A 23,789-nucleotide genomic window follows, 5' to 3' on the forward strand; every position below is an offset into this window, starting at 1 on the left:
TTCTGTGATTTGTTGGTTATTCAGAAGCGTGTTGTTTAGCCTCCATATGTTGGAACTTTTAATAGTTTTTTTCCTGTAATTGAGGTCTAATCTTACTGCATTGTGGTCAGAGAAGATGGCTGGGATGATTTCAATTTTTTTGAATTTACCAAGGCTAGATTTATGGCCCAGGATGTGATCTATCCTGGAGAAAGTTCCATGTGCACTTGAGAAAAAGGTAAAATTGATTGTTTTGGGGTGGAAACTCCTGTAAATATCAATTAAATCTAATTTGTCTATTGTATCATTTAAAGTTTGTGTTTCCTTGTTAATTTTCTGTTTAGTTGATCTATCCATATGCGTGAGTGGAGTATTAAAGTCTCCCACTATTATTGTGTTATTGTTAATTTCCCCTTTCATACTTGTTAGTATTTGCCTTATATATTGTGGTGCTCCTATGTTGGGTGCATATATATTTATGATTGTTACGTCTTCTTCTTGAATTGATCCTTTGATCTTTATGTAGTGTCCTTCTTTGTCCCTTTTCACATCCTTTATTTTAAAGTCTATTTTATCTGAAATGAGTATTGCGACTCCTGCTTTCTTTTGGTCTCCGTTTGCATGGAATATGTTTTTCCACCCTTTCACTTTCAGCCTGTGTGTGTCCCTAGTTTTGAGGTGGGTCTCTTGTAGACAGCATATATAGGGGTCTTGTTTTTGTATCCATTCAGCAACCCTTTGCCTTTTGGTTGGGGCATTCAACCCATTTACATTTAAGGTAATTATTGATAAGTATGATCCCGTTGCCATTTACTTTGTTGTTTTGAGTTCGTGTTGAAACATCCTTTCTGTGTTTCCTGTTTAGAGAAGATCCTTTAGCATTTGCTGGAGAGCTGGTTTGGTGGTGCTGAATTCCCTCAGCTCTTGCTTGTCTGTAAAGCTTTTGAATTCTCCTTCATATCTGAATGAGATCCTTGCTGGGTACAGTAATCTGGGTTGTAGATTATTCTCTTTCATTACTTTAAGTATGTCCTGCCATTCCCTTCTAGCCTGAAGGGTTTCTATTGAAAGATCAGCTGTTATCCTTATGGGGATCCCCTTGTGTGTTATTTGTTGTTTTTCCCTTGCTGCTTTTAATATTTGTTCTTTGTGTTTGATCTTTGTTAATTTGATTAATATGTGTCTTGGGGTGTTTCGCCTTGGGTTTATCCTGTTTGGAACTCTCTGGGTTTCTTGGACTTCTGTGACTATTTCTTTCCTCAATTTAGGGAAATTCTCAACTATTATCTCCTCGAGTATTTTTTCATGGCCTTTCCTTTTATCTTCTTCTTCTGGGACTCCTATGATTCGAATGTTGGGGCGTTTCATATTGTCCCAGAGGTCCCGGAGGTTTTCCTCATTTCTTTTGATTCTTTTTTCTTTTTTCCTCTCTGCTTCGTTTATTTCCATCATTCTATCTTCTACCTCACTTATCCTATCTTCTGCCTCCGTTATTCTACTGTTGGTTCCCTCCAGAGTGTCTTTTATCTCCTTTATTTCATTATTCATTCTATATTGATTCCTTTTTATTTCTTCTAAGTCCTTGATAAACATTTCTTGCATCTTCTCAATCTTTGTCTCCAGGCTATTTATCTGTAACTCCATTTTGCTTTCAAGATTTTGGATCATTTTTATTATCCTTATTCTAAATTCTTTTTCGGATAGATTCCCTATCTCCTCCTCTTTTGTTTGGCTTTGTGGGCATTTCTCATTTTCCTTTACTTGCTGAGTATTTCTCTGCCTTTTCATCTTGTTTAGATTGCTGTGTTAGGCGTGGCCCTTCTGTATTCTGGTAGTATGAAGTTCCTCTTTGTTGTGGAGGTTCCTCACTGCGGTTGGGGTTGGACAGGTGGCTTGTCAAGGTTTCCTGGTTGGGGGAGCTTGTGTCGGTGTTCTGGTGGGTGGAGCTGGATTTCTGCTCTCTTGAGTGTAATGGAGTGACCAGTATTAATTTTTGAGATGTCTATGGATTTGGTGTGCCTCTGGGCAGCCTGTATATTGATGCTCAGGTCTATGTTCCTGCGTTGCTGGAGAATTTGCGTGGTATGTCTTGCTCTGGAACTTATTATCTCTTGGGTGGAGCTTGGTTTCAGTGAATTTATGGAGGCTATTGGATGGTCTCTTATTAATTAATGTTTCCCCTGGCTTTCAGTCTTATTCTTGCAGTAGCCTCAAGACTTCTCCTTCCATACAGCCTCAATAATAAAACTTTTAGGTTAATGGTGAAAAGATTCTCCACAGTGAGGGATACCCAGAAAGGTTCACTGAGTTACATGGAGAGATGAGGTGGGGGGGGTGGGTTGTAGTGACCAGGAGGGGAAGAGGGGAATTCAAATGTGGAGAGAGCAATCTAGCCAGTAAGCACTTCCCTCTGTGCTTTCCACAGTTTGGAACCCTCAGAGTGATTCACAGAGATACATAGAGAGGGGGGAGGAAGGTAACAGAGGTGAGCATGAGTAGAAAGGGAGGAATTAAGAGGGGAGAGAGAGATCTGGGCAGTATCCTGTTCCTGAAGTGTTCTCCGGTACCCAGAACACCCTCAGAGATTCACAGAATTGGGTTGAGAAGAGAAGGAGGAGGGTGGGAGATAGAGGTTCCCTGGGGGAGAAGAAAGAGCATCAATAGGGGGACAGAGTGATCAGGCCAGTGATCACACTCCTGAGTAAAAATGGGTCCTAAAGATTGGGTTCTTAAATGTACAAAGTTGATATCAAATATGTAAAACACAGATTAAAAATCTAGAGTAGAGGTTAGACTCTTATAAAACTTACAATCTAAAAAAAAAAAAAAAAAAAAAAAAGAAAAAAGGGAACAGTGTAAAAAGAAAAAAAAACAGTAAAACAGTAAAAAAAGAAACAGTAAAAAAATGTAGAACAGGAAAAAAACATTAAAAAAAAAAAACACAAAAGGTATAAGATATATGTATGTAGTTTGCTTCAAAAATAGGGTTTTTTTTTTTTTTTGCAAGTTAATAGTGGGTTATGAAAATGAAACTTAAAGGTGTAATAGAGGACTTGAAGAAAAAGGAAAGAAGAGAAAAAAAAATTTTTTTAATTAAAAAAAAAATTAAAAAAAAAAATAAAAAAAATAATAATAGTAAAAAATATATATATCCCGGACTTTCTCTGGAGCTGTTGTGAGCAGTGTGGGATCTGCTCAGTTTTAGATAGATCCTTATTCCTGCTTATACTTTTCAAGATCTGTAGGTCCTTTTTAATGCAGTCGGTATTAGCTACAGGGATCTTAATCTGTTGGCCTGTCCCTTCCAAAGCACTTCCCTCTGTTTATTTGGCTTCTGTTTGGAGATCTCTTCAGTATCTAATTTCCGCCCTGCATCAAAGCGGTGGAGGTGATCTCTTTAGGTTCGCTTGTTCAATAGTGCTGTGGGGAGGAAGGAACACTGCAATTCTGGCGTGTGTGTGGTAAGCTCGCAGTGTCTCGGCCGCACTGGGTTCGCCCCCGCTCACGGCGTGTGTGCTTTCCCCGTCTACCCTGCTCAGGCTTCAGGTTACTCGGCCGGGGAGCGGGCCCTGAGCTGCGTGCACTTCCCAGGACTAAGCCGCTCAGGTTCAGGCTCCCGGTTACTCCACAAAGGCGCAGACTCGATTTTGCCCGCGGCTTGTGCCGTTCCCGGTCGGAGCTGCCCAGACGGCCAGGAGTTTGGCGAGGGCGCTGTCCCCTGTTGGGGCGGTGCGGCTTATCACCTCCCTGGTCCCCGCCTCGGTTTACGGGCGCGCCCGGCTCCGGTGTGCTTTGTGTCGGTTCTGGGGAGCTGGTCTCTGGCTGCGACCCTCCCGGCTGCTGTCGACCCTCCGGGATCTCAGGCAGTCTTTGCTTAAAAAACTGGGAGCCTGTTTGCAGTTTGGTAGGGGGTGCCCTCTCTGGAGCCGAGTTTGCCCCTTTCCGGCTCTGGCGGGCCCCGCCTGCCCGCTGTGTCCGGCGGGGGATGGCGCAGTCCGCAGCCGGCTAGCTCTCCTCTGGTATCGCTCAGTCCTTTGTTCTGTGAGCGGGCCGGCAGTGCCTTAGAGTTGGGCTTTTCGCGGGATAGTTCTCTCTCTCGCTGTCCCACAGTTTAGGTCACTATCTCACGTTAGCTCCCTCAGATTGCCCTCGGGGCACTCGGGCCCGGTCTTTACCCTAGGCAATGCCGCCCGCTCCTCTCCGTTCAGCCCCCACTTGCTGGTGGCGGATGATGCGAGCGTCTGGGGTTCTTTGCTGGGAGTTGCTTTAGGCACGTAATCTGTCGATTTTATTTATTTTTCCTCCCAGTTACGTTGCCCTCCGAGATAAAAAATCCTCCCCCACACCCGCCGGTGAGAGGGTTTCCTGGTGCTTGGAAATTCCTCCTCTTTTACGACTCCTTCCCCGGGACGGGTCTCCGTCCCTAACTCTTTTGTCTCTCTTTTTATCTTTTATAATTTCTCCTACCTCTTTTGAAGATAATGCGCAGTTTTTGTGAAAGCCTGACGTCCTCAGCCAGCCTTCAGAAGTAGTTTTGTGAAGTTTGGTCAGCGTTCAGATGTTCTTTCGATAAATTTGTGGAGGAGAGAGTGGTCTCCCCGTCCTATTCCTCCGCCATCTTCTCCCGGAGACCAGTAATTTCTTCAATGTGATAAAAGGCATGTATTTTTTAAAATCTTGGTCTATAATAATACTTAATGATGAAACATTGAACTCTTTCCACCTAAGATAAGAACAAAGTGGAAATGCCTGCTCTTATTATTTGTATTCGACAACATGGTAGAAACTCTACCCAGTTCATTCATTCATAAATACATACATACATAAATAAAATAATCAGGAAGGAAGAAGAAAACTGATATCCGTCAGAGACACCGTTGTGTATATAGAAAATACTACTGAAGTGATAAAAATTCCCAGTAAAATAAGTCAGCTTATCAAAATTGCAGGACTCAAGGTCAATATATAAAAATCAGTTGTATTTCTGTCTAATAGCAAAAACTATTGGAATTAAAATCTAAAAAATCCAAAAACTCTACACGCCTAAGATTAAATCTAGCAACAAATTGTCCATGACCTCTACACTCTACAAAGGATTATTGAAATTGAAAGATATACAAAGTTACTGGCTCTGAAAGCTCAAAATTGTTAAGATCTCTATTTTCCCAAAAATTGATCTATAAATTCAACACTGACACACTCCCAGCAAACTGCTTTGAAGCAAAAGAATTAATATTTATATTTTTTAAAAAAAACATAGTCCCCTAAATCATATATGTACAGACTTTAATTCAAGATGGATCATGGCCTAAATGTAAAAATCTAAAACCATAAAGCCTAAAGAAAAAGAAAGCATAGGAGAATACCCTTATGACTTGGTGACAGCAAAAATTTCTTAAACAATAAAACTGATAAACCAGGGTTCATCAAACGTAAATGCCTCTGTTCATCAAAAGACAAGTAAGAAACCGAACAGGCTATCCATGGAAGATCTTTATTCCAGAACGTATAAAGAACTTGTACAAAACGATTAATAGATTAATAGTTTATTAATAAGACAGATTTAATTTTTTTGGCTCCAAAATCACTGCAAATGGTGACTGCAATCATGAAATTAAAAGACGCTTGCTCCTTGGAAGAAAAGTTATGACCAACCTAGACAGCATATTAAAAAACAGAAACATTACTTTGCCAACAAAGGTCCATCTAGTCAAAGCTTTGGTTTTTCCAGTAGTCATGTATGGTTGTGAGAGTTGGACTATAAAGAAAGCTGAGTGCCAAAGAATTGATGCTTTTGAACCGTGGTGTTGTAGAAGACTCTTGAGAGTCCCTTTGACAGCAAGGAGATCCAATGAGTCCATCCTAAAAGAAATCAGTCCTGAATATTCATTGGAATATTTCAATAGTTTGGCCACCTGATGCGAAGAACTGACTCATTTGAAAAGACCCTGATGCTGGGAAAGATTGAAGGCGGGAGGAGAAGGGGACGACAGAGGATGAGATGGTTGGATGGCAGCACCAACTCAATGGACATGAGTTTGAGTAAACTCCAGGAGTTGGTGATGGACAGGGAGGCCTGGCGTGCTGCAGTCCATGGGTTCGCAAAGAGTCAGACACGACCGAGCAACTGAACTGAACTGTACTGAATAAAAAGACAAACAACCTAACTAAAAACTGGGTTATTTTTTTGGTTCTTTGTTTGTTTCTGTTTTATAAGGTAAGGGGGAAGGAAACAGGTGGACCGACATGACCTCCTCTATGGTGGAGGTTTCTGGATCTGAATGTGTGGATTGCTCCAAAAAAAAAAAAGAAGAGCAAAGATGAACAGACAGTTCAAAAAGGAAGATATAAAAACAGCTATTAACACACAAAAATGTTTAACATCATTGGACACAAAAATGTTTAACATCATTGGACATAAAGGAAATGAAAATTGAAACTAGAGGTACCATTTCACCGTCACTGGAATGTTTAAAATGAAAAAGACTGATGACACCAATGTTGGCAAGGACGTACATATGGCCAAAGATCGGAGAACTATTTAGCAATTTCTTTAAATGATAAGCCCACATTTATTCATTTCCCTGTTTTTGTCTTTGCTACAATTCTTTCTGGTGTTTAGAATGTTCTAGCTTTCTTCCTTCTGCCGTTGTTCCCCTAATCTAAACGGTACCTATCATTTAATGCTCTTCCTGCTCTGGGTGGTATTACCAGCTATGGCTGGTGGCTCTAATCTCTCTCTACTGGCTGAACATTGAAGCTCATCCATAATGCTGGGTATTACCTTCAGTTCTATGCTAACTTTGCTTTCAAATGTACCTGTGTGTAGGACTTGTTACCTTGATGACAGAGTCTCATAAACTCAAGCATTTTTTTATTATTGGACAAATCACTCTAAAAGCCGTGTGCCAGCGACATCTGCTGGTCCCTTGCTTTCAACTGTTGGGCCAACAGATGTCTTCACATTCCATTGGCAGCAAATTCTTCAAAAAGAAAGCCACTGTTCACCTGCGACTCCTGTTTAAAAGCCAGTGAATGAGGACTTTACATTTCTCTTCATCCCAAGGGCCTCTTCTGTGATAACAGTTTCTGAAAACTCTGGTGAGGAGTAATATCCTGTGTTCAGCTTTTACTTGAGGTTTTACTTTGCTTTACTGGGGCGTCTTTTTTTTTCATAATATTTAAACATTTGCTAATTTATACAGCTTTTGAGAAATGCCCCCACCTAAGGGATTCTACACTTAAAAATCTCAGGACACACAAATTGGCTGAAAAGTGGGATTCCCAGTACTCAAGCCCAGGAATCAGGCAGTCAGCTGAAAAACTGAATGAGCAGCAGTCAACTCTGACCTCCTTTTGCTAAAGAGGCCTGACGCTTAGAGAAAACCCTGAGGAGAGAGCCCTGCCCTGTGCGTCCTGGTAAGTGAAGTTGGGGAAAACAGAGATGTGGCTGGGGAAGGGAGAGTCCCTACCTTGTGGACTGTAACTCCTGGGAGCTGTACAAATACATCTTTGCCTGGACTCCGCCATAAGTAATCTACATAAGACATTCTGAAATAGGACCCAGACATAAGTATGCTTTCAAAGTTCCTCAAGTGATTCTAATATGAAGCCAGGGTTGAGAATATCATTCTGGAGGGAGACAGAAGGCAAACATGCATTTACCCTAAATACATAAGGACACAGGGTATATCACCATTCACATATATTTAAATGGTTCAAGTATATTTAAAATTGGTTTCAGTTTCATCCATCTCAGTAGAACCGATTCAAATGTATTTTTTTAAATTTTAATGGCTGAGTAATATTCCATTGTGTATATGTACCACAGCTTCCTTATCCATTCGTCTGCTGATGGACATCTAGGTTGCTTGAGATGGATGAAACTGGAGCCCATTATACAGAGTGAAGTAAGCCAGAAAGAAAAACAACAATACAGTATACTAATGCATATATATAGAATTTGAAAGATGGTAAAGATGTCCTTTTCATTATAGGGGACTGGAATGCAAAAGTAGGAAGTCAAGAAACACCTGGCGTAACAGGCAGGTTTGGCCTTGGAGTACAGAATGAAGCAGGGCAAAGGCTAATAGAGTTTTGCCACGAGAATGCACTGGTAATAGCAAACACCCTATTCCAACAACACAAGAGAAGACTCTACACGTGGACATCACCAGATGGTCAACACCAAAATCAGATTGATTATATTCTTTGCAGCCAAAGATGGAGAAGCTCTATACAGTCAGCAAAAACAAGACCGGGAGCAGACTGTGGCTCAGATCATGAACTGCTTATTGCCAAATTCAGACTTAAATTGAAGAAAGTAGGGAAAACCACTAGACCATTCAGGTATGACCTAGATCAAATCCCTTATGAATATACAGTGGAAGTGAAAAATAGATTTAAGGGACTAGACCTGATAGACAGAATGCCTGATGAACTATGGACAGAGGTTCGTGACATTGTACAGGAGACAGGGATCAACAAAATCCCCATGGAAAAGAAATGCAAAAAAGCAAAATGGCTGTCTGAGGAGGCCTTACAGATAGCTGGGAAGAGAAGAGAAGCGAAAAGCAAAGGAGAAAAGGAAAGATATTCTCATCTGAATGCAGAGTTCCAAAGAATAGCAAGGAGAGATAAGAAAGCATTCCTCAGCGATCAGTGTAAACAAATAGAGGAAAACAACAGATTGGGAAAGACTAGAGACCTCTTCAAGAAAATTAGAGATACCAAGGGAACATTTCATGCAAAGATAGGCTCGATAAAGGACAGAAATGGTATGGACCTAACAGAAGCAGAAGATATTAAGAAGAGGTGGCAAGAATACACAGAAGAACTGTACAAAAAAGATCTTCACGACACAGATAATCACGATGGTGTGATCACTCACCTAGAGCCAGACATCTTGGAATGTGAAGTCAAGTGGGCCTTAGAAAGCATCACTACGAACAAAGCTAGTGGAGGTGATGGAATTCCAGTTGAGCTATTTCAAATCCTCAAAGGTGATGCTGTGAAAGTGCTGCACTCGATATGCCAGCAAATTTGGAAAACTCAGCAGTGGCCACAGGACTGGAAGAGGTCAGTCATCGTTCCAATCCCAAAGAAAGGCAATGCCAAAGAATGCTCAAACTACCGCACAATTGCACTCACCTCACATGCTAGTAAAGTAATGCTCAAAATTCTCCAAGCCAGGCTTCAGCAATACGTGAACCGTGAACTTCCAGATGTTCAAGCTGGTTTTAGAAAAGGCAGAGGAACCAGAGATCAAATTGCCAATATCCGCTGGATCATCGAAAAAGCAAGAGAGTTCCAGAAAAACATCTATTTCTGCTTTATTGACTATGCCAAAGCCTTTGACTGTGTGGATCACAATAAACTGTGGAAAATTCTGAAAGAGATGGGAATACCAGACCATCTGACCTGTCTCTTGAGAAACCTGTATGCAGGTCAGGAAGCAACAGTCAGAACTGGACATGGAACAACAGACTGGTTCCAAATAGGAAAAGGAGTACGTCAAGGCTGTATATTGTCACCCTGCTTATTTAACTTATATGCAGAGTACATCATGGGAAACGCTGGGCTGGAAGAAACACAAGCTGGAATCAAGATTGCCGGGAGAAATATCAATAACCTCAGATATGCGGATGACACCACCCTTATGGCAGAAAGTGAAGAAGAACTAAAGAGCCTCTTGATGAAAGTGAAGGAGGAGAGTGAAAAAGTTGGCTTAAAGCTCAATGTTCAGAAAACTAAGATCATGGCATCTGGTCCCATCACTCCATGGGAAATAGATAGGGAAACAGTGGAAACAGTGTCAGACTTTACTTTTTTGGGCTCCAGAATCACTGCTGATGGTGACTGCAGCCATGAAATTAAAAGACGCTTACTCCTTGGAAGGAAGGTTATGGCCAACCTAGATAGCATGTTTAAAAGCAGAGACATTACTTTGCCAACAAAAGTCCGTCTAGTCAAGACTATGGTTTTTCCAGTGGTCATGTATGGATGTGAGAGTTGGACGGTGAAGAAAGCTGAGCGCCGCAGAATTGATGCTTTTGAACTGTGGTGTTGGAGAAGACTCTTGAGAGTCCCTTGGACTGCAAGGAGATCCAATCAATCCATCCTAAAAGAGATCAATCCTGGGTGTTCATTGGAAGGTCTGATGTTGAAGCTGAAGCTCCAATACTTTGGCCACCTCATGCGAAGGGTTGACTCATTGGAAAAGACCCTAATGCTGGGTAGGATTGGGGGCGGGAGGAGAAGGGGACGACAGAGGATGAGATGGTTGGATGGCATCACCGACTCGATGAACATGGGTTTGGGTAGACTCCGGGAGTTGGTGATGGACAGAGAGGCCTGGCGTGCTGCAATTCATGGGGTCGCAGAGAGTCGGACACGACTGAGCGACTGAACTGAACTGAACGATAACCCTATATGCGAGACAGAATAAGAGACACAGATGCATAGAACAATTTTATGGACTCTGAGGGAGAAGGTGAGGGTGGGACGTTCTGGGAGAATAGCATTGAAACATGTATATTATCATATGTGAAACAGAACACCATTCCATGTTCGATGCATGAGACAAGGGCTCAGGGCCGGGGCAATGGGATGACCCAGAGGGATGGGATGGGGAGGGGGTGTGTGGGGGGTCCAGGAAGGGGAACACATGTAAACCCATGGCTGATTCATGTCAATGTATGGCAAAAACTATTACAATATTGTAAAGTAATTAGCCCCCAACTAAAATAAATAAATATATTTAAAAAAATAAATAAATAAAATAAAATAAAATTGGTTTCAGGAGAAAGAAGAAAATGGAATGAATTAATGTTGGGACAAAAGGTGTTGAAATTTCTGTTTCAGTGAGAAAATCCTTCCTCTGAGGATGATTACTGATAATTATTGGGAGCAAATAAGAGGAAACTGACTTATCTCATCAGTGAGACATGTACGGTAGGCTTCTTCCAAAAGAGCATGAGGCTATGAATGGGGAGAATAAATATGACCAAATGCTTAGTCAGTTTAGGCTATAGTAGGTTTGATGAGCGTCTTCTGATTGGATTAGGGGAAAAAGCAGACAGCTAAGGCCTAAAAGTGATAGTGCAAGATGTCTTCTTGAATTCAATGACTGATTGAGGATAATTTTCCAAGTTATATCTGGAACAATTTCAAAAGGTTTCATTAACTGCAAAATCCTAGTCAAGAAAGATTTATACTTTGGTTTAATATATCTATAAATTTTGATCTTTAGATAGTGCAGCAGTTGTTTACCATTTGTCTATTAAATGCTGTACACTAGGGTACACTCTGTGGACCAATAGTGAGCAAGGCAAACATGACTTCTGACCTCATGGAGCTGGCAGTTTGACTGAAAAGAGAGACATTACAAATCATTACAAGTAACAGATTAAAAAATAAGATGTTAAGTGTTTCAAAGGAAAGAATTAGGTGTTATGAAAGTTGTTGTTGTTTAGTCACTAAGTTGTGTCCGAGTCTTTGTGACCCATGGACTGTAGCCCACCAGGCTCCTCTGTCCATGGGGTTTTCCAGGCAAGAATACTGGATTGGGTTGCCATTTCCTTCTCCAGGGGATCTTTCCTACCCAGGGATTGAACCTGTGTCTCTTGCATTGCAGGATTCTTTACCCCTGAGATCTCTAGGGAAGCCCTATAGACACTATCTAATTAGTCTAGCAGTTACTATACTGATTCTGTCTATATGCTACTATTGATTTCATGTAAATCAGTTGGGAGGCTTTCATTAAGTTTAAAAAAACATTTAAAGCAACATGTGGGATAGTTTTGAGAAATCCTGACTAGAAATCCAGGGCTGAGGAGTCTCTACAAAAATCACATCGATAAGTCCCTCTTCAAGTGGGCAAGTGGCACTCTGAGCAGCACTGGCCCAAAATGCCGACTCAGAATACCAGGAGTCTTCCTTTGGTATTCCCATGCCCCCTTTTCTGGACCTCTCTCCCTTCTTACTAATTCTAATACTCACACACATCTAATCTCCAACCCTTACTGCCTCCACAGGGAAAAGACAGATGTCGTGAGGTTTAAAAGATGTCACAAGGCTCCTCCTATTGATATCCCATTGAACAATCCCCAGTACCTAACATCATGCAGTAGCTCAGATCAGGGCAGGATGGAAACTGAGTAAATTAATCTACTGGTTCAACACAAATTGAGTATCTATTATGGGTCAGGCACATTTTTGTTCTGTAAACAAAAATGATTCCTTTCAGAGCTTATGTCTGAGGAAAGAGGTGAGAAATAGCATATAGTATGTTAGATAGTGCTAAGTTCTGATGATTTTCAGAATTTGACCAGGCAGAATCCCCTTCCCTAGTGGCTCAGATGGTAAATGAGGGAGACCTGGGTTTAATCCTTGTGTTGAGAAGATCCCCTGGAGAGCATGGCAACCCACTCCAGTATTCTTGCCTGGAGAACCCCATGGACAGAGGAGCCTAGAGGGCTGCAGTACACGGGATCGCAAAGAGTCAGACACGACTGAGCAACTAAGCACAGTATGTTAGATAGTGCTAAGTGCTAAGAAGAAAAATTAAGCAGGGATGTTCCCTCAGAAATGACTTCCAGATAAGGACCTGGAGGAAGAGGATCAACTTAACCACACAGATACTTGGTGTTTCTTAAATAACAAGAATCTTCTGTGGGGCAGCATTTTGCTTGGTCTTCCATTATTTGATTATAATCCTCACACTAATGAGCACTGTATTATAAGCCATCTCACTCACCCCACCCCCTTTTTTTAAGCAAATATGAGTCTGAGGATTGGGTTTACTGGGGAGTCTCTGACCTAACCAGGGTTCAGGGGCCCCAAACACCATATTAAGAGATGCCACTTTCTTATCAATTCTAATAATTTGTGTATTTTTGGGTCTTCCACATACATAATATGTCAGAGTAAATAAAACTTTCTTTTCTCATTCTTAGGCCTTTTATTTTTCTCTTCTTATGATTGTGGAACATACAATGTTAATAGAAGTGGTGATGATAGGTATCCTTGGCTTTCTCTGGGTCTCAAAGGTAAAGATTATAGCATAAAGGATGACATTTGCAGTAGTTTTGCATTCATTTATACATATATATGCCCATATATATGTATGACTATATGTATTCTTTTATCAGAAAAAAGAATATTTTTTCATTGTTGTCTTTTTTCATTTATTATTTTTTAATTGAAATAGTTGTTTGAAATACAACCATATGAAATATCAATTGAAATACAGCCATGTTATAGTATAAAATAATGATTCACAATTTTTAAAAGTTATACTCCATTTATAGTTATTATAAAATATAGGCTATATTTTCTATATTGTACAATGTATGCTTGTAGCTTATTTTCTACATAATCGTTTGTACCTCTTCATCCCCCACCTTTATATTGCCCCTCCCTCCTTTCCTCTCCCCACTGGTAAACACTAGTCTGTTTTCTATAAGTCTGGTTTTTTGTTTGTTTGTTGTTGTTATCTTCACTACTTTGTTGTCTCTTTTAGATTCCAAATGTAAAAGATATCATACATTATTTGTCTTTGCCTGACTTATTTCACTTACCATAATATCCTCCAAGACTATCCATGCTGTTGCAAATGACAAAATTTCATTCTTTTTAATGGCTGAGTAGTGTTCTGCTGTATGTATATACAACATCGTCTTTATCCGTTCATCTGTTGATGGACTCTTAGGTTGCTTCCAAATCTTGGCAATTGTAAATAAAGCTGCTATGAACACTGGGGTGCGTGTATTGTTTCAGATCCCCAGGAGTGGAATTGTTGGGTCATATGGTAGTTCTATTTTTAGTTTTTTGAGAAACCTCCATTGTTTTCCACAATGGCTGCACAAATTTACCTACCAACAGTGTTATAAGGGTTCCCTTTCCTCCACATCCTAGCCAATACTTGTTACTTGTGTTCTTTTTGATGATAGCCATTCTAAGTGTGAGGTGATATCTCATTGTAATTAGCAATGTTGAACATCTTTTCATGAGCCTGTTGGCCATCTATATATCATCTTTGGGAAAATGTCTACTCAGGTCTTCTGCTCATTGTTTAATTAGGTTGTTTGGGTTTTGCTTTTTTTTTTTTGATGTTGAGTTGTACGAGCTGTGGATATTAATCCCTTGTTGTTATTTAATAGCATCATTTGCAAATATTTTCTCCCAAACTGTAGGCTGTCTTTTTGTTTATGGTTTCCTTTGCTGTGCAAAAGCTTTTAAGTTTAATTAGGTCCCATTTATTCATTTTTAATTTTATTTCCTTTGCTTTAGGAGACAGATCAAAAAAATATTGCTATAATTTATGTCAAAGAATGTTCTTCCTATGATTTCTTCTAGGAGTTTTATGGTTTCCAGTCATACATTTAGGTCTTCAATACTTTTTGAGTTTATTTTTGTATATGGTATTAGAGAAAATTACAATTTCATTCCTTTATATGTAGCTTCCCAGTTTTCCCAGCACTAGTTATTGAAGGGACCGTCTTTTCTCCATTGTATTTTCTTGCCTCCTTTGTCATAGATTGACCATAAGTGCATGGGTTTATTTCTGAGCTCTCTATTTTTTTCCACTGAACTATGTCTGCTTTTGTGCCAGTATCATACTGTTTTCATTACTGTAACTTTGTAGCACAGTCTGAAGTCAGGGAGCATAATTCCTCCAGCTCTGTTCTTTCCCAAGATTGTTTTGCAGTAGTTTTAGGTTCTTACACATATACATGTCTCTGTGTATGCATGCAGATAGGCATTATCAGGAAAGATGCTTTTTAAAAAATATAACTTTAATATGTGTTGATTATATCAAAATATTTTATGCAACTATTTAAGATATGATTTTACTATTTCGATTATTAATGTGATTTACAGATTTTTCTTTTCAGAAATATTCTACAGTTTGAAATACATATTCAGAAAAGTGCATAAAATATAAATGCATAGTAGGTAAGTATAAATAGAAAAATGCTTGTACAAAATGCCCATGTATAAGGAACAAAACATTGCCCATAGTAACTCAGAAGCTCTCTGAGTGATACCTTTGAATGTCCATCCCTATCAGAGGCATACTCTGATGTCTATACGAAATCACTTCCCATGACTTTACTTATAGTTTTCTCAACTATGTATGCATTTCTAAACAAAAAGTTCTAGTCTTAGGTAGTTTCTGTTCTTTTGCTGTTTTGAGTTAAAATTTTTTGTCACTTAATTTTTCCTTTATTTGTAGCTATATCCTATTTCTGTTCTTTTAACGATTACCAAAGAAGACTGTAGCATGCATCCTCAATTGAAAATCTAGCTTAAAGCAACATCTTTACCCCTCCTGAATATTATCATGACCTTGGAACACTATAACGCAGCTTCTTCCAGTCTCAACTTTTAAGCTATGTAGTTTAAATCTCTATAATTTAAAACTTCATTATAGAACAAGATGTACACATAGCAAAGCACACATAAAAGCATGTACTGTTTAGCAATTCATTACCACCAAGTGCACACCTGTAAAACCACCACCCAAGAAAGGGAACACAGGTAGCAATCCAGAAGTTTCTCTTGTGCTCATCAGTCACTAATCCCTTCCTTCTCTTCCAAGGTAAGCAATAGCCTGATATGTATGGTAATTTCTTGTTTTTTATTCTTTATGATTTTACTACAAAGCATTCACTTTTTAAGTCTACAGTTTAATCTTTTTTTGAACTTCATATAGGCAGAATCACACTGTCTTTTTTCATGTCTGATTTGTTTGGATCCACAATCTTTGTTTCATCCACGTTGTTACATAGTTGTATTAATAATTAATCACTTCCACTTATTCATGCACATATCCATCATGTTGAATAAATAAACCTATTCTGTTGACTGAATTATCTATGGTTGAAATTATTATGAATAATGCCATGAATAATGCCATTCCTGTACGTATCTCTGGGTACATATATATACACACATTTTTGTGTGATATATATATTGTCTGCCAAGCTCATGTTTACCTATGTTTCCCCCATGTAATCTTCTAGAAGTTTTGTGTTTTAGGTTTATGAACCAATTTGAGTTAATTTTTGTAAAAGGTATAAAGTTAGTGTCTAGATTATTTTTGCATTTGGTTGTCCAGTATTCCAGCATCATTTGTTAAAAGACTCCTTTCTCCATTGAATTGCCTTTGTTCTTTTGTCAAAGATCAATTGACTATATTTATGTGGGTGTATTTCTGCTCTCTGTTCTGTTCCATTGTCTACTTGTCTATTCTTCCACCAATCTCACAATGTCTTGATAATTGTAGCTTTATTGTAAGTCTTGAAATTGGCTAGTGTCAGTACTCCAACTTTGTTCTCCTTCAGTATTGTGTTGACTCTTCTGGGTCTTTTGCCTCTCCATATAAACTTTAGAATCAGTTTGTCAATATCCATAAAATAATTTATTGGGGCTTTAATGGGATTACATTGAATCAATAGGTCAGTTTGGGAAGAACTGACATCCTGGAAATATTGGGTCTTCCTGCCTTCCTGGCTCATTATAGAATCTCTATTCTGTTCTTTGATTTCTTTCACTGGTGGTTTGCAGTTTTCTTTATATAGATCTTAGATGTATTTTATTAAATTTATACCTAAGTATTTCATTTTAGGGGATGCTAATGTAAATGGTATTATCTTTAATTTTGAATTCTACTCTTCCATTGCTGGTAAAAGGGAAAGGGACTTGCTTTTTTATATTAGCCTATATCCTGCAAACTTGTTATAATCATTTACTCATTCTAGGTTTTTTTGTTGTTGTTTTTTGTTCTCATTTTTTTAGCCAGTTCTTTTAGGTTGCTACATAGATGATCATATGATCTGCACACAAACACAGTTTTATTTCTTACTTCCAAAACTGCATATCTTTTATTTCCTTTTCTTCTTACTGTATTAATTAGGATGGATGTAAATGATGTTGTGTTTTTAATCTCAAATTTCCATTGTTATTTTTGATATATGGGAAAGCAACTCGCTATTTCCTTTGTCAGCCTGGTTAGGGTTTCATTAATTTTATTGATCTTTTCAAACATTCAGTATTTGGTTTCACTGATTTTCCAGTTTTCAATTTCACTGAAGGAAGTAAGGTGGAACCTAAAGTATAGGTATTTAGTTATTTATCTTAAAACATTTCTTTTGTGATACCTGTTAATAATTTGAAAGGAACAAAAAAATGTCTTAGTTTACTAAAAAGAGTATAATCTCAAAGATGGTTGAAGGAAAACACATAAATGACCAGCAAGGTTCTTAGTAACTTGTAGAAATGTACTTTATTTCATGCAATGCTACATAATTTCCTATATTTTAACAGTTAATCAAATAAACATCTCAAAAAATTCATTACATTATAATAAGTTAAAATATTACAAAGCAATTCCAAGTCCACGAATCTGTCAAAACCAAATTGAGAGAACATTATGCATAGATAAGGCCAAATATGCTAACTTAATTACAGGTAGCACTTTGCAGGTTTTTTTCAAATACATATTTAGTGAGAATCTGCAGAGAAAAATAGTTATATCTACAACCCATTGATCAGAAAAGGAAACATTTGCCATTACATACCAGGTAGTATTCTTACCTGGAGAACTCCATGGACAGAGGAGCCTGGTAGGCTACAGTCCATGGGGTTGCAAAAAGAGTCAGACACAACTTATTAATAGCAACTAAACAACAACCAGGTAGTAGTGGCTGATTAAAGATAAATTTGGCATCATGCAGCAAAAATGAACATAAAAATAAACATTTTGAAATTTATGATCAGATGCACATTTGAAAAGACTTACTCTCTACTTCACCTAATCCACTGAATTAGATAAATAACAAGTACTTTATTAATGCAACACAGAACCTAGGCTTTTGGTATACTTTGCTTGAGTACTGGTATATATAAAAAGATACTGAAGAGATGTAGGACTATTTCAAACTCATACTAGACTACTGAACTTTAGAATATTGACCCAAAGAAATAAGTCCTGGGCAGAACTTATTTGAGAAAGATTTTTAAACTACTTAAAAGCAATACTACAATTAGTTACTTACAAAAACATTTTATAAAAATTAAATACCAGGAAGTAACAACATCATTATTAGAGCTCTTTTTCCAAAGCTATAATTTATAAATATATATATTAGATTACAATTATTTAAAAGACAGGTCCACATGTTCTCTGTTTTCAAAATGAGAAAAGTTCTTCAAGTTGTTTACAAAATATGGACAAAAACAAATCCATTGGATTGCTTAAAAAAAAATACATAGTCTCTCCCCTACAATTTGGTGTAGTAAGTAGGGAAGATGCTAGCCAGCATTCTTCTGAGAAATACAGCTCTAAGTGACTAGATTGATAAGATTTGTGTCAATAATACCAACTCAAAATGGTGTTGTACAGTCAGATTAATTATGACTTTATTTTACACATGTCTGCCACAGTAAACCATTCTTTCTACTCTTTTGCATTAAGTACAGTAAAAATCTCCTTTTGCAAAATGATGTGAGATCAGGTTAACCACAAAAGAAAAGATTTTCATAGGAAAAAATGTTAATTCTCTCCAGGGAGTGTGTAAAAAACAAAAGTCTTTTAGGATATCTATGAGAAGAGGAACATGCTGTTATTCTTGTTTCATTAACAAATTTAAAATTGCGATGAGGCTTCAATCTACCACAATGGATATAAAATGTTAGGAAAACCAAGCTGAACATAAAAGGAATTAGGCGTATGGGTATGTTCCCACTGCAATAGGACTGGGGATGGGGCAGGGCTAATAGCTGCTCTGATGGTAGAGATGGCTCACAGGACCTGGTCTCCAGGAGTTAGTACAGGGAATAACACTGCCTAGTCTTCCAGGTCTCTGAGCAGAAAAATAAGTCACTGAATTGAAAAGAAGTAACCCACAAACAGGGAATTAATATTTCAGAAGGCTTCCTGTAACACTCTTATATTGTTTCAACCTCTTCTGATGAAAACTTTGACAATGATGTATGTTATTTACAAACTCCTTTTCATAAAATGAGGTCTCAAGGTTTTTAATGTTTGCAGTTTGTTTGCTTGTTTTTAATAATCACTGGTTTTAGAAATATAATTTTATGCTACAACATCTATACTGAGAATATTTCATTTTACTGAAGTGTCCTACTTAGTGGCGAAAAAGACAACACAGTGAGCTAGCATCCCTCATATTTACATCCAGATGTTGCTTGGTTGTCTATCAAAATCTGTTGTACTACTTTAAGTGCAATGCTGCTATTCAAGTAGTGGGATCTGTAGTCAGAACTACTACCTTTTGAGTGTACTGACCATCAAAAACAACTGTATACACCAAACAAAGGGAAGAAAAATATGTCAGCTCATTATAAGCCATACTATAAAGACAGGCTTCAGAGAGGAAGGAAGGTATAAAAGGAATGAAAGGAGGAAGGGAGAAAAGAAAGGAAAGATAAAAGTCTAAATCTATTTACTTATTAACATTTAGGATTTAATAAATATGATCCATTACACTTTGGAGATTCAAGTACGTTAAGATGTCTCAGGGATATGTTCTGCCTCTTAGTGCAAATATATTTATCCTTGTGATTTTCAGGCATGGCCCACACAAATCACAAATCTAAAACTCACATTACTGAACAGTGTGAATTACAATTATGGAGAGTTTATTTTTCCTTTAAAACAGTAATCTACACAAAAATCAAGAACATTCTCTAAATCTACTACACGTATACAAAAATGAGGTTTGCCGTTGTATATCAATGAATTCCTTCATTAATATTCTAAAATATACTTAAAAAACACACACTGACTTTCCTATCCACATTTAATTTCATTTGGGTATACAACCAGCATACATTTAAGAACTGATAATCTAATCAAATAGTAGTGTCCAAAAACAAATTGGCAGCAATTTTTTAAAAAGTTGTGATTGTCCAATCCTCTGATCTATTCTTTATAAACTGAAAACCCTTGAAAGTTCTTATTTAGTTCTTATGACTCTTGTGAAATGAGGGCCTCTAGTATAATGAAGTTATTCCAAAGCCCCTGTTCATTTGGTAAGAGAACAAATTCTAATAATTAGTCTTATTTTAATAATGATTTTTTAAAATGTTCTAATAATAATGATAATAATAACAATTGATGTAATAACAAAAGTTAATAGCAACTTACAGATCCATGAAATTAATAGATTACTAATTGTTATTTTCTGCAATGGCTTACTGAACATTCTAATAATTATTTAGAAAAATAATTTAGAAAGTTTAACTAGGAATCTATTACAATATAAGAAACACTCAAAAAGTAATTGTCAGAAGTAATTCTTCAAGAAATGTACTTTGCATGTTAAGTATATGAATTTAGTAGTAATGTTTTGCAGTAGATGTCATTTTAGTAAGATTCTCAAAACAGAAAACTTCTGTTCATATTACAGTTTTTACAAAGTTGCTTAAAAAATATTAACTTAGTTCCCTAGCAATAAACTCTTAAGACTTCAGGGATTAAATAATTAACTTCTAAACCCAAAATTACCCAGTCAGGTAATCTTCCTATATGATCATATATGAAATCCTGTAACATAAATTATGCCTAAACAATTGAATACTCTGGATCACTTAAACAACCAAAATTATTTTGGAAATAACTCAAAAGTCATAAAGGGGATCTATACTGTTTTATAGAAGTATTACATACACTCCAATTATTATAATCATTTAAAAAATTAATAATAAAATAAAGTAGTACATCTTTTACATATTTCTATGAATATATCTTAGAGTATTATAAATTATAAAAGTAACTGGATCATTTCTTCTCTTTTTCTGCTTCTACTTCTACAATAGCATCTGAGTTTCATGATAAAACCTATGAGAAACAATATTATACTTAAGGAACATATTCCAAAGTAAACTCAAAGACTAAATAATAAAACAATATTATTTTCACAGGATTTTGATATTCCAGAAAGAGTTTTTGCTTTGGGAACTTGTAAGCTTCTCTGTAATAATAAGAAACTGGACCACTTTCTGGGGTGATCCATTTCCTATCTAATATCTTCAAATACCACTTGTGTGGAAAACCAGCAGAGCTAACAACTTATTTTGTCTTTTTAAACGCCACTATATAAACATCAACTCAATACCCTCACAATTGCTTTGTGAGGTAGATCAGTAGGTAAATAGCAAGTATCCTCTTCATTTTGAAAATGAAGAAACTGAGGCACAGAAAGGTTACATGATTTGCCCAAGGTTTCAATGGTCAGTCATGAAATTACAGTGTTAAATTATCTCTGCTCCTGGCCTATTGCTCTCTGACCACGCTTCACAATAAAAGGCTGTGTGTGTCTTCTTAAATGGGTAGTCTGTCTAATTTCAATTGAGAGGAAAATCTATTGACTGATAATTATTTTAAAGGAGATCTAATCTTAAAGATCATAAAAATTTAAGAAAATAATTAGGATGATACACTATCCTTTCAACATCTGCCTAAAACTGTGGCTTCTAACGTCTTTACGTGATAATACTAAGAAAAGAGGGAAATACAACATTTAAAATTATGATCCAGGGAAAAAGGACCTTCAAGAAACATATAATCAAATTGTCAGGTGACTATATAATTCATCCTCAAACTGGAATACTTAAGAGTGAAAATGAGCACTTCTAAAAGGATAACAGGTGAAACTAAGATGGCCATGGGGAGGCTCAAGTACAACACTGGGTGAATCCATGGTATGGATTCTCAATGAGTTGCAAATATTTCAGGGACATAAACAACTCTTTTTGCAAAATGTTGTGCTGAAATATAGTCACTGTGCATAAAACACTGATGATTTAAAATGCAAAATGTAACTTTGGCTTAAACACAAAATTTTAAAAACTCAATTTAAAATGATAACATGTTTAAGCAACAAGTTCTTACATATCTCCATTCTAAGGTAGTTTTCTATAAACCACAATTTAAGTGTTAGTAATAACAGTAAATGGACTCACTTTTTATCTTTGAATAACCAGATATTCTTTTTCAAAAGGAATAAACAGGCACCTTTTAACAGTTGAGAATTTTGTGGGACTCTTTGGCTATTAAAGTGAAGTCGCTCAGTCATGTCTGATTCTTTGCGACCCCACGGGATGTAGCCCACCAGGCTCCTCCATCCATGGGATTCTCCAGGCAAGAGTACTGGAGTGGGTTGCCATTTCCTTCTCCAGGGGGATGTTCCCGACCCAGGGATCGAACCCGGGTCTCCCGCATTATAGGCAGACGCTTTATCGTCTGAGCCACCAAAACCCCACTATTTACCACTAAAAATTATGACTCTCCTTGAATGGAATGATCAACACTTAAATCATTATGCTAAATGGTAAAGGTGAACACTCCTCTCTGAAATGAAAATCTTTTACAAAGCGATACCAAAAGCATAAGACAACTTCCAGTTACTACCAAAGACTGAAAGAATAATCCACCACCTGATTAAAGTACACATGCTGAAGATACAAACACTATCAGTTGAAGTATAGTCTTAAATATACATGCAAAAACCTAACTAATTTGCATACAGTGTTGAAAAAGAACTTTCTACATTCAGTTATGTCGGGTAAGTAAGCCTTGTTTTAAGACATGGGTTTTGTAAATATGGTTATTACTGAGGTCTCCATCTCTTTGGGAAATAAAGGATCAACATATTTTTTAGAAAGAACAAATATGTAAATCACAATAATAAAACTATAATATTATTCAGTTATAACTATGGCTTCCTTGAACCTTTAAAACAATTTTTCCTGAAAAAATTAATCTGAAACAAACTGAACTACATGTTTTCAACATATACTGATCTATATCATGAATTAAATGCTTCCATTGTAACTGTACTTCTAAGGCAGACATTTCAGGAATGGTATGCAACAAATCCTATTAGAAATAAAGGTGATATTCAATGAATAATAAGCCATTATCACTAAGATCTGATTAATTTTTAGTGCCTTTTTTATCCTGACACTTTTCACTGGGAGTTCAGTAGTAAATTCTAGAGCATACGGATGTTCATAAAGACTGAACTTGTTTGTTGATCTTGGTTAGCTATTCCATAAATTCCTACAGACTTTAAACATCATCAAATATTCTGCTGCGAGACATTGAGAGGTATCGTCCACCAGGCTGATACCTGAAAGGTGGATAAAGAAATGATCTGAGGCATCAAAAATAAAGAAGGAGAGAAAAACAAGGACACATTAAAAGGAAGTGGGTACATAATTTCTAAGAACTGTAAAATCTATTCAGCAGCTGAAATCAGAAACTTATTCTCCAAGGATATTATCCCAAAGAGATTTACCTATAATTATACATCAACCAACAACTGTTTTACAGCCTATGATATGACACATATGGCAGGATGAGAGATGTAAAAAAGAAAGGAGAAGAGAGATATAAAACACATCATGGAACTTGGATTTAATAACTACTCTATATCGTTGAATATAAACAGAATATTCCTCTTGCTATTTATAAGCAAATATCTTCATCCCCATGATGTTTTGCTTTTGTTTAATTATTTCCACTTGGTATAACAGCTAAAAGCACAGACTCCGAAGCCAGAGTCCTGGGTTTTAAATGGCTGATTTTGTTACTTAAAAATTGTGTGATCCTAGGTAAGTTACTGAGCCTCTCTAGATTCAATTCCAATTGGACTTACAGCCATAAAATACGATTACTGTTGTTAAAGTGTTCAGAATACAGTGCCACCCAGTCATATCTATGTAACTATTGCTAAATATGATGCATTTCATAAATGAAATTGTCAGAAATAGGAATA

The 23,789-nt window shown here is 37.1% G+C and overlaps 1 protein-coding gene across 15 annotated transcripts in view; it reads right to left on the reverse strand.

Annotated features, from left to right (window-relative positions):
* Nucleotides 1-23,789, reverse strand: part of LMBRD2 (LMBR1 domain containing 2) — a 75,837-nt gene that overhangs the window by 3,962 nt on the left and 48,086 nt on the right. For 6 of the 15 annotated variants that reach the window (XM_081520888.1, XM_081520889.1, XM_081520893.1 and 3 more), the window contains one exon: nucleotides 20,801-23,141. In XM_081520888.1, coding sequence (XP_081377014.1) covers nucleotides 23,081-23,141 — 61 coding nt within the window. In that variant the 3' untranslated portion in view covers nucleotides 20,801-23,080. Of the gene's footprint in view, nucleotides 1-4,420; nucleotides 4,703-17,250; nucleotides 17,607-20,800; nucleotides 23,166-23,789 lie in introns of those variants that run through there. The other 9 variants (XM_081520884.1, XM_081520885.1, XM_081520897.1 and 6 more) reach the window with 5 other exon arrangements.

Source organism: Giraffa tippelskirchi, chromosome 8 (genome assembly GCF_054371585.1).
Source record: "Giraffa tippelskirchi isolate mGirTip1 chromosome 8, T2T-mGirTip1v1.2.pri, whole genome shotgun sequence".
In the NCBI taxonomy this organism is placed as follows: Eukaryota; Metazoa; Chordata; class Mammalia; order Artiodactyla; family Giraffidae; genus Giraffa; species Giraffa tippelskirchi.